Source organism: Venturia canescens, chromosome 3, assembly GCF_019457755.1.
Source record: "Venturia canescens isolate UGA chromosome 3, ASM1945775v1, whole genome shotgun sequence".
In the NCBI taxonomy this organism is placed as follows: domain Eukaryota; kingdom Metazoa; phylum Arthropoda; class Insecta; order Hymenoptera; family Ichneumonidae; genus Venturia; species Venturia canescens.
The window spans coordinates 4711623-4723820 of NC_057423.1; the positions used below are offsets into that span (position 1 = coordinate 4711623).

Sequence of the window (12198 nt, forward strand, 5' to 3'; positions counted from 1 at the left end):
CAAAGTTCAGCTACAGCTCTAGTCTCGATGAATCACCCTCATTATTATTCTAACGTTACTATGTACTCGTATAAATACCTGGTTTTCGCGTTCACAGTCCAAAGTAACTGCCAATGGTAGTAGCAACGATGACGGCCAGTACAGTCAGACAGATCATGATCATGATCTTCTTCTACGCTCGACAATAACAGATCATTGAAAAAAAGGTTCATCAGTTTCGAGGAACAATCAATCCTTCCGGTGTTTTTCATACTCTTCCTTCGCCACTTTCAATTTTTTTCCCTCTTTTCATTTCTTTTCTTTTGAATGGTTTTTTTTTTTTTTTTGGTTTTGCTCAACTCTGTCTCTGATTTGGGAACGTTAAAGTTTGTGCCTTCGCTCTTAACTCAGTCCGGTATTCCCGGTTTAAGATGACGCTCTGTCCATTACTCTGATATTATTTTTTTTTTATTATCTTTAGAATAACCCGTAAGTATTACTTTCATTCTTGTTTCCCTGGAATGTACAATCGATATAATTTATCAATTCAACATCACTGAGGAATTAAATTGAATCAAATGACGGATCGATGTCAAAATATCGGTACAATAAAAATATTTTATTTGCATAATAATAATAATAATGATAATAATTTGCTGGCCAACGTAAATGATCAACGAGTACGTAAAATACGTAACGATGGATGCGGAATATCTCTTTCAATGGCATCGAGGCGCTTGTTGTTTTTTTTTTCTTCTGCAAATGGATGCATTTGCATTGAGAAAACTGCGAACGACGTTGTATAGAAAAGAAGCATTTCTCGACTTCGAATAAAGGATAAATTCGATAAATTAGCAATGTTCCAACGTAAATACATTCGATGCAAAAAAAAACAAAACTAAAGATATTGCTATTTTAATAGAGAAAAAAGAAAGAAAAGTCTCGTCAAGTGGTTGAACGCTTTGATACCGCGAGGTGACATTCTTGTCCCGCTTCATCAGTCAAAGTATTGCAGTGACTAATCAATAATAAATGCATGTGCTCGCTGAATTAGCTACTATTGTGCTGTGTGCTCGACTATCTATCTGTGCGTCATTATGTAATTTCAATTAGGATAGAGATAATTGAGTGTATGGGAATACGAAATAAGAGAGAAAAAAAGAATATGAATTCTTCAAACTTCGATGACATCTCTCAGATCCGATTGTTCGTTCAACAGGAAAATATTGGTTTGACTTTTCCAACGATTCGAGTCGTTCCATTGACGGTATCGATTTTTTTCCGCAACACCCGCATATTCAATGGTTTTGGCTCGGCAAAAAGAAAGAAAATATTAAAAAAAGAAAAAGAAAAAAAAACATTTTCATTGTAAATCAAGACAGGAGAATAGTAATTTTTAGAGATCATTCATCATTCATTCGTTAATATAGTATTTGTGAGATGATAAATCTTTTTACGTTCGATACTTACTGAAACTCCAAGTGGAAGTGGCTAAAACGCACTAGCCAAAAAAGTACACTTTTAACGTGGTTCGTTCCTGTGTTTCCCTCGTCTCGCATCGTTCGAACGTTTGCTTAATTTTTCGTCCTCCCTTTGTCACGACGCGACTGTGCGCATCGCCACGTTTTTCCCTCGGAGGCCCCCCGTCCCTCCCCGCAAAAATCACACTATACCGGGATCGTTTCCTATTCGAAAGTAATTTCGCTTCGCTATTCTCATTTTCATTGCATTCCCCTAGTCGTTAATGAGCCATACGTGAGAATTTATTATCTATTTTCGATTTGTGTCGAATTATTTTGGAAAATTTTAACACTCTCGTATACCGTCCCAATCAGTTTATTCGTTTCTTATTATTTTCCTAATTATTTTATTATTATCGTCGTTTGATTTCTCGTGTTATCTCCGTCGTCGGGTATTCGTCATTATTAACTCGCCCATCTTATCCATCTCACTCTCTTTCCATTTATTATTCATTTATCGCGTAGAGTATTGTAATAATATTCATTACGAGCGCAATTCGTTAAACGATAAATTTCTTTTTCAAACGTCTTTTTTATCGATAAATCATTATCATTGGTAAACTACCATTCATAGTTTGCCATAACATTTTCGTTACTTCCTACTCTTCACTTATTTTACAACTGATCGTAGCACGCCGCATATTTACATTTTACATCGAGTCGAATGGGCATTATTTTTATATTTATCTTCATTCGTATAGCGACGGTCAACCTTATGTGCACGCTTCCTCATTCTTTCATACTCGTTTTTTTTTCCTTCCTCTTTGGCCGATCAACTTTTTTTTTCATGAATTTATTATGCTCGAGCGAATATCGAACCGGCTTATGGCGATAATAGACTCTCGATCGTGCGCTTACTGTTCCTTCAACGGAGCGTTTTCTTTTTTTTTCTAAATTCACCGGCGTAATAACGATTTCGCGCGGAACAACGCGCACAACCGCAGTTTCATCGACGTTGCCCTCTATCAGCCATTTTTCAATGAGGAAACAAACCAAATCGTTGGGATAAAAGTAACGTTTTTTAATTGAAACAATATAATAAATAATCATCGAACGATAGTGGTAATAATAATAATAATAAGAATAATAATAACCGTGGTATTGTGAATAGCGATATTAGTATCAGTAGTAGTAATAGTAGGAATAACGACGAAAAGAAAAATACAAATAATAATAATGCTAATAATAATAATAATAATAATAATAATAAACTTAGTAAATAAGATCGGTGAGGCTATTTATACGATGACTTAACTCTCGGTGCAATCGATATATAGATCGATGAGAAATTAGAATCAACTTAACTTGCGGCGGTCGAGACGACCGACAGCTTCCCCCCTCCCCCTCCGACCTCTCATCCCGATGCAAAAAACCCGATGCTCGGTGAAATATACAAGATTTTAGATTCCATTATCGAATACGCCGCCATATAACGTTATCATCACGATTTTAAGTATTTTTTTGTCTCTCGTTCAATTCCAAATGATTTGATGCAAGTGCTAAATGGCGTTCTTCGCTCATTCCCGTCATTATGACAAATTAACAACCAGAATGATAATTAAAATGATGACCGCCACTGTCAGGCAGACTACGATGAAGATCAATTTCTGTGAACAAAACAACGTTAGCGTCAGTTTCATACTTTCGCGTCGTCAACGTTTTCGAAAAAAAATATAAATGAATTAATAAACATATGTGAAAAAAAAGGAAAATATGCTTCATGACGTTTCCGTTTCCGTGGGGATGTGGGAACAAAAAAACTGTACATTTTATTAAGCGCGTCATCCTCATTTTGTTTCTTTTTTTCACTGTTTTACGGGGGTTTAAGTCCGTCTACAAAATTTGCTCGGATCGCAAGCGCGAACTCGCGTTATCGGAATTGCTTCGATCGAATGTTCTGCTTGTGAAACTTTAAGGATCCGACGTCCGAATTGACATGACGAAATTTTTCAAATTTTGATATTTCGATGACCAAAGAGAAAAAAACTCGGTCAGTCAACGCGGTGACTGCGCTCAAAACCAGAACGTACGGTAAGCATTTTTCTCCTTCACAATCATTTTCGTGTGATGAAAAACGTAAAAGTGGTACCGCGAGTGAGATCCGAGCTGATTTATATACGAATGTAACTGCGAAGAAAAGAAACAAAGAAATGAACGACATAATTATTATTTATTTTGCTGTAATATTGAAGTCACGACCTCCGGTCGGCTCTCGCGATTGGCATTGGATCGATAGTGACTATTTACAGGGCTGAGAAGGCCACGATACTTGAGCGCCTAATTGACTAAATTCGCGCGTAAGGCAATCGTCCGGTGGTTCATCGTCGTCTCCGAGTACAACGACGCTCCTCCAACAACGGAAACGGAAACGCGTGCAACAGATTCGCGGCACGAATTCATGAATGATGTTTAAAATATAAACAAAAACAAAAACAAAAACAAATGAAAACCAACGAAACACAAACTTATGAGCTTGACCAGGGGACGAGTGTGATAAGCCACAAATGTATTACAGAGCAACGATCTTTACCGATTTTTACTTGGCGCTATACAACTTAATTTCCGTTACCGACCAAACCTCAGCCGAGTCCGATCGCAATTTATCTCCAATCTAATGAACAACGATCGAATTAAACAATGAAAATAATCGACACAACGATATTTTCGATCGGTCGAAGCCTCGGTCTTTGACGGAAACAGGATGAAAAAACGAATATTGCGAATGATAGGTTTGTGGGCAACGTTCGATACGCGCGCTATATGTAGGTGCGACATTTTTTTACGCCTCGTTCTGTTAATTGCAGCTGGCAAGGATATACGGGCTGTACATACATACGCAAGGACGTACGACGATTCCTCGATTTTATATTTCTCCGCGAATCCAAGAATCGGATTCGGGGCTCTCTCGTTCGTTTGTGCGATAAAAGGAAAATCAATTACGGAATAGTAGTACTTTTTTTTCGCCAATAAACGGCGGACAAGGAAAATTGACCTTTTACAGCACCAATGTCGTTCGCTTTCGTCGTCTCGGTTTAGATTACATTCGTTAAGATCGATTCATTCTGCTTTTTTCCAGATTCGTGGCGAATAGAAAATCTGTAAGTAAACAAATTCGAAGTACCGCCTCCAATGAGTGAAGCAACGTCTCGGGGCTCTCTGTTTTTTCTTTTTCTTTCAATACCCACCACTTTTTCTTCCACGAATCACTTTTTCAACACGCGTTCACACACCCGCACACTCGCACAGTCGCTCTAGTTCAGTCGCAGGCGCGGGGCTTGGGCGATTCGTTTGCGAGAATGAGTTTTGCTGCAAGAATGATCTACCTACTCTCTTGGATCACTAGTTTTTACAATTTTACTTAACCATCCGTCCATTTATATTAATATATATGTAGGAATATGTATGAGATTAGTTTTTATCGATTTATTGGCTCAAGCTAAGCTGCAATGCGTCGTCGATGGTGCTCTCTCTCTTTCTCATTACTTTTCAACGAGAACGCGATCGGATTAGTCTGTAGTTATGAATTTAGTATGCTTTTATTGTTGGTAAATTTCGAGCAATAGTCGTGTCTCTTCCGTCCGTTTGATTAAACTCGTGCGCGCGCGCGCGCGCCCGCGCGATATTTATAGGTCTTACACGGCCCTCTCTCCTTTTATGTGTTTCTTTATATAAATCCCGTAATTGAATCTCGATTGTGGCGCTTAACGATCAACGCTTGCCTCGGACGTTTAGAATATCGGAAGGCACCCTACCACAATGGCGATTAGTATGACGACAAGTATTACAACGCAGATCATAATGAAGATCATTTTCTGTGGACAGACAAAAGTCAAAGTGACACGAATGAGTTATTGGGAAAGGAGTTATCGTGGAATAGGCTCAACAGGTATCTCGCACCAAAAACCATTTTTACAGCTCTCAAACTCGTGCTCGTTGTATCTATAACCGATATTGGCAAGTGCCGCCGTCGCCGCCCCGCCGCCGGCCTCCTCGCCGCCTCAAACCTCTCCCAACAATGTTCAACGTGAAACCGCGTGTATGAATCGCCGCCCATATATCGCTCGATAAATACCGGATGAGTTATCTCGCGATATAACGAGCTCGTTTACGCGCCGATCCAGCAGCGGGCACTCCGCGAAGGGACGTCGGCTGATGGAAATAAGACCGTTTCGTCGCGAGGGAGGATATTTATCGTGCGCGTATTTCAAAAGTTTCTTTCCGGGCGGCGGGCTACATCTTCGATTTCTCAATCGTCTTGCCAACATCGAGAGGGAAAAACGACGCGGCGCCATCTCGCCAACTGGACTCCAGCTTCTTCGAGCGGGATCCCGCAACGATCTTTCATTCAATCTACTCCCGATGCTCTCTAGAGTCTATTGAAACCGCGACGGGAGGAGAACCGAGCCGATTCAGTCGAGCTCGCTCGGGCTCGGTTCCACAGTTCCGTCCCGCCGAGCGATGGCGCCGCGCTGTCTCCGTTACACCATTTTTTAATGCAAAAAGCCAATCGGACACGGAGGAAGTAGATACGTCAAGTATTACGCACGGGTTCTCAAACAAAGCGTTTGCATCGAAAAGTAATCGAGGCGGCTCGAGAAGACTCGCTATTATTTCGAGGGTGAAAAAAAAACGAAAAAAAACAGTGCGCCAGCGATAAAAATGTAAAAGTGTGCCACATAAGCGCAGGAAAAAGAGTACACAAAAGCTTCATTCAAGTCGTATGCGCATGCCCATTTTCATACAAGTCTATATAGAAATACGATCTAAGTGAATATCGACGTTTCGATGTATATCATCAACAGGCAATCATCAATATTTAACGATCTCGTGCGGAAAAGTGGTGTACCCTTGTTTCTCCAAAAATCTTGCTTTTGTTTTTCATTCCTATGGAAGAACTTGTACATTTGTATGTGTGTGTGTGCGTGTGTGACCGAGCGTTTCCCCGCGACTATTCAATGGGGTTGTTGTGTATAGTGGCGTGCTATATATTTCAAGGCTGTGTACCGTATCGTACGAGGGAGAATTTGAATTTGGCTGGGTAACAAACCCGAACGGAGCTTGTTTCCCGACACACCGTGAGACGCCTCGTTTTACGCCGTTCAACCAGCGGCGTTTTTTCGCCTCAAATTGGTCGACAACGTCTTTGGCAATTGTGCAATTTTCCCACTTTAAAATCATTGTATTCTTCGCTATTTAGCATTGTAGGGCCCAATTTGCCGATGTTTATTTGACGCGGAGACAAAATATTACTCCGATATATACACGAAAAATAATCGTAGCATTTCACTCTCGTTCGGAAAATGGCAGAGATGCGGACGAAGATTTTTTTGTTCAACGAGTTTCGAGCTAACAGATAAAGATGAAAGGAAACAGTTGTCGCGTTTTTCCAATTTTAGCAATTCGGAAAAAAATGTTACGGGACTGCGAGATCGGATATATGACAAAATTAATCAATTTTTCGAGTAAACGATCGACGTTCCGAGTTCCCCTACGCGTGTCTTTTTATGTGCTACGTATATTAAACGATAGAAGAAAAAATAACGCAAGACCGCATTATTGTTGTCGTCATTCTCCGAGGCGCATGATTCTTTTGTGTATCACCTCACCATTCTGTGCGGGTTTCGATTAAACGCGCGCATAAAGTGGCGGAGGGGGGGGGGGGGCGAAAAATTGTTTGAAAAGTATGAGTTTTTCAATATTTCAATGCAACGATCGAGGGCCATGCCGCTGGTTGTTATTTCATGATGAATGATTATCGTGCCAATTCGTATTATATTCGTGATAAAAATTTGCATCTACGTTAGCGTGCATCAGACGTTTATTTGTTGACCACTTACTTCTTCGTGATAGACGAAAATCTTTGATGTACGGAAGTATAAATTCGGAATTCGCAATAAATAAACTACCGTGATACATGGGTGTGCGTATGTGCGCGCATTGGCAATCATTCGGCACGGATTTCCCTCGCTGCGTAAACTATGAAGGAGCTACAGAAATATTCTACGAGATGCAATCGATTCCGACGAAAAAAATCTACGGGAAACAGTTTTTTTTATCTTTATTATTTTTTTTTTCTTTCCATTGGAGAATTTTCTCGTAGAATTTTCTTCTACGCCCTGTGTGTGTACGTCGGCCGAATTCATCGACCAAAGGTAATGGGAGAACGCATCCTACTTTGCTCAAAGGTTCGGAATATCGGCAACAGTTCCAAGTCATTCTTTGCAATATTCTGGGGCTATCGGGGATACACACTTCTAACGTATAACGATCGAAGCGAGTGTAGAACGTTCGAATATTTCAATTTCTTCTTCTTCATTCTGATACACTCGACATATTTCTCCGGTTTCTGTGGTTGTTTCGTTTTCGTTTTTGTTTTCGTTTATTCATTTCGTTTAATCGTCAAGGACGGACAAATTGATTATAATCGTGTATTATCGATGATCCGTTTTCGGGATCGAGTGGAGAGAGGAGGAAAGAAAGTAGAAAAACGGAGGGTACAAGCAGGGAAGACTGAGTGTCGACTCTCTGGGAGGGTTACGAAGGTTAAAGGTGTTGTATTCCCGGATCGTTTGGACGATTAACCCTTGAACCTGAGCGGTCCGAGGGTTCAATTTACCTTGCGAGCCTTGATTTTATAGTCCCCGGCCTTCTTGAGGTCGCCATGCGCTTGACCCACGTGGTCGCTAGTTTGAGTCACGCAGTATTCAATTCGGTCCACCAACTCACCCTGCCACAGCGCGCAAAGGAGCGGTAGGATTCGAACGAGGTGGTAGAGGATCGTATTGGCACAACGGGATTGTTCGAACAGTTGGAAGAATTTGTATCTTGGGAAAATTGATAAAGCGGTCGGAGTATTTGTTTACGTTGAGAAAATCCAAAAAAGAGGCGAGAAATAATATTTATATTCAGACCGGAAGTAACGAACATTTGAAAACGCGCAACCGATGAGATTAAAAGTGACATGAGAATCGAGCGTTCGATGCAAAGAGCGTTTTGTAGAGAAGCAATTTGCCAAGGGTTACGATATTTCGAGCAGTACCGGGGAATATGACAATAATTGTATCGATCATCCATGAAAATCCGTTAAATATCGAATGAGACAGGGCGATGAATGTCGAGACGACGAGTTACGACACAACCAAGTCAATTAGTGTAACAAAAAGTATGCAAAAATGATGAACCGGAAGGGAACGAGAAAGAGAAAAAAAACAAAAACAAGAGACAAATGGAATGTTTAAGGTGGTGGCATTTAAAGATACGACACCGAACACACATAGAACACGCGTTTATACGTAGCGTTGAAAATAATAATTATTTTATGATTTTCCGGATCAAATGGGACGAGTCCCGACGCATGGAAAATATATTGAGGAAAACAGAACGAACGGACAGAAGTTGCGATTAAAGGAAACATACACAAAACAACAAATGCACGTAAATAAACGAATCGCGTAACGCGTACGAATACGTTACGTTTCAAAGACCGTTTGTTAGTGGAGAATAAAAGAAAGAATAAAAAAAAATGAAAAGAAATGCATGAAAACACCATCGACAGTATTATATCAGTGAATTATTTTTCAGTATAGAGTCAGAGTAGTAGACACAAACGTGTGTATATATATATATGTACGCGTTTGGGTATATTTATATATATATATATATACATGTATAGAACAGAGCAGTAGTGGACAGAGAGGCACACAACCAGCACACCCATGTTAAAAGGGAAGAGACACAGAGTATTATGTTTCGTTTTATCACAGTAATATCACAGTTTGGTTTGCAAATAAATTCATATGACCGTGGTATATGGATTTATATGCAATTTTGTTAATTTTGTTTGTTATGCAAGCATCGACACACGCACGGACACACACACGAGCACACGCGTGCGCGTGGGCACGCGTGCGCACGGACACGAACAATATTAGATTAGACAGTAACAATAATAATGAAATGTTTTTGTATAACGCGAACCCACATACACACGCATCATCATGTAAATAATCCCGATGGATGGATGGTTTTGGAATCGATATTATGACGTGGGTGTTAGTAAGTATATGCGAAAATTCATGTATGTGCGTAAGTGCGTACACGTATATACCGGGGAATAAAATAAAAAGAGGAAATGTAAAATAATGAAGGGCCATTATTAGGCAAGTGGGAAAAGAAGAAAAGTGGTCGGAAATGTTCGATCGCATTGTCAATGATTTTGGGCCAGGACGGGAAGGACGGAATAAAAAAAAAAAAGAGAGAGAGAAAAGTGACCAATTAGACGTGAACGAACTCGATAATGGTTTTTCTCGTATAATATGGGGGGGACTCACCCGTCGGGCTTTGCTTTGATACTTGAGTGCTTTTTTGGTGTCCTGGGTCGCTGTCTGGACATAGTCGACCGCGTGCTCCACGTGGTATTCTATGCGATCTATCATCTCGCCCTAAAAATATTCAGGAACGCGGCGCCGGTCCCACAGCGTAAAAAAAAGTGTTAGTTTGGCGAGAGAAAGAAAAGATGAGTAATAATAAGAAGCGAGGAGATAATCGAACGATGAACGAGCGACGGAGAATGGGAATAAAGTAATTAGTTTTTATCTCAACCAATGCTTCGAGTTTCACCGAGCGTAAGTAAGTCGCCAAATCATTTTTAACCCCGCACTCATAGTTTTATCACCTTTTCCGATACCCTCTCCGTCTCACCGTTCAATACCGCCGATAAAACCAATCAATAGTATTGTCAAAAGGTATTTATGGGGTTAAAAATGCTGGTTAGTCGCCGTTAGTAATACCAAAATCAAAAGGTAATGAAGGCCCGAAGAGAACATTAAATCTCATTCAACGCGAAAAGAAAATTTATGTTCGAGATCGAATTTGTTATACACGTAGAGAGAGAGAGAAGGACAGCAGTAGAGATTGAATAAAGATAATTATTTGTGAAAAATGTTGAATTCATTTCATAGACAAGCTCCATGATTCGAAAGAGGAACAACCATTTCCCGTACAGATCCGGTGACACTTCGTTTAAAAAAAATCTCTTTTTTATTTCCCAACATCACTCGGATGAACCATCATCTCGATTTCCCTCCAATTACTGTCGTTGAAATCGGTTTTCAAATTTGAAATAAAAATCCAACCGCCGGCGTTCTCTTATTTTTGGTTCCTCTTGCCTTTTCAAATTCATCTTTGGGATTTTTTTTAAACGAAATCGTCGATCGAGACACGAGAGGTGTGTTACGCATTAAGAAAGTAATTCCCACAAGAACAGCGCCGCGCGTCCGTACATTCCACGATTCTGACTCTACGATCGCGATCATAAAAGGGAGCACAAAATGTGCGAAAATAATAGTACGATGTAACTCGAGTATCGCGGATGATAACGGGATTACAAAGGTAATTAAAAAATTAGAAAAAAAAAACGAAATCGTCTCCAGCTACAGGGCACTCAAGAATCACAGTAAATTCAACGAAAGGGGCTGGTTTCCTTAATTAATTGCGGCTTGTCACAACACTCGTGAAACCATGGCTCAATTTTAGTTTTACAAATGAAACAACGCCTTTTCCGTCATCCATATTCTACAACCTTCTACCGTCATTTTTGTACATTAATTCGGTAATTAGCGAAGTTTCAGGAGTGTTGCGACCAAAAAAAATTGTACCTGAAAAAAGGTTAAGACTTTTTAATTAAAAATTTTTTTAACATCCGTCGCGCAATGTAAACGCAACGCTTTGCTTTGCAAACCAACAATTACTGAGAATATTGACGGATTACTTTGACTGTAAATGATTCGTGCGAAACCAAGTGTCAAAATAGCATATAAAATGTAATTTTTGGTAAGAATCTCAATAAAAATGAGCCCAACGAGGCATTGAAAAGAATGAACGGCCGTGTCGGTCTTACCTGACTTTCGACAAGCATTGCCATGTCCATGAACATGTCGTGAAGTTCTCTGATGGAATTTTCTAATTTTATAATGTCAGCGTGACGAGCCTCGATATCGGCGAGTGTCTGTTTGGCTTGTTGCGTTTCCATTATAATCTGCGAGGAGACAAATCCCAGTAAATACGAATGGAAAATTGGTGAGGTCCTGGGAGAAAGTTTCAATTTGGCTGTTAATCGAGCCTCGATCGGTCAAATTGCCCAAAACGTGTATTAATCTGACTAGAAGCAATTTAGTGCCGGCTCCATCTCCTCGCTCAACATCGATAACGAGCCGAGTGTGAAATATCGAAAAAAATGTTGCATCCCATGGAGGATACTCGAACTTACCCCCTGAGTAAATACCGCCGGATTTCCTTGCTCAAGCATTTCTTCGAGTTCCTCGTTAGTCGTGGTTCTCCCCGCTATAAATTGAATCGATCGCGAATTAGCACGGAGCAATGAATAACGAGTCGGTGCGGTAGCGTTGAACGTTGGAAAAAAAGGAGCGACGAGGCATCTCAAACCCGTATATAATTGCCAATTATTTGAGTTTGTGAAAAATATTAGAAAAAGAGAAACAAAATACTCACTGATTTCGAGCTGTCGCTGTATTCTTCCCTTACACCTTTCCCTGTAATCGGTCTGCGTTCGATTGTACTCGGTCATAACCTCGACGAATTTCCTAGACAACGTCGAGTGTTGAGTCTTACGTATCCTCAAATCCGCTGAGGATTTGTTCGTGTGCTCCTCCTGCTCGATGTTCTGTTCGATCACTGAATT

At 40.3% G+C, this 12198-nt stretch overlaps 1 protein-coding gene across 6 annotated transcripts in view; it reads right to left on the reverse strand.

Annotated features, from left to right (window-relative positions):
* The window catches only part of Syx1A (Syntaxin 1A), a 46274-nt gene that overhangs the window by 9205 nt on the left and 24871 nt on the right, over positions 1 to 12198 (reverse strand). Inside the window, exons 5-10 of one of the 6 annotated variants that reach the window (XR_006260416.1) lie at positions 12009 to 12191; positions 11767 to 11840; positions 11398 to 11535; positions 9830 to 9940; positions 1450 to 3106; positions 79 to 172 (exon numbers count right to left, since the gene is read on the reverse strand). Coding sequence is in view for 2 of the 6 variants with exons in the window: in XM_043414908.1 (XP_043270843.1) it covers positions 5228 to 5311; positions 9830 to 9940; positions 11398 to 11535; positions 11767 to 11840; positions 12009 to 12191 (590 nt within the window). In the remaining 4 variants the exon portion in view is untranslated. Of the gene's footprint in view, positions 1 to 78; positions 173 to 1449; positions 5312 to 8115; positions 8227 to 9829; positions 9941 to 11397; positions 11536 to 11766; positions 11841 to 12008; positions 12192 to 12198 lie in introns of those variants that run through there. The other 5 variants (XR_006260415.1, XR_006260414.1, XR_006260417.1 and 2 more) reach the window with 5 other exon arrangements.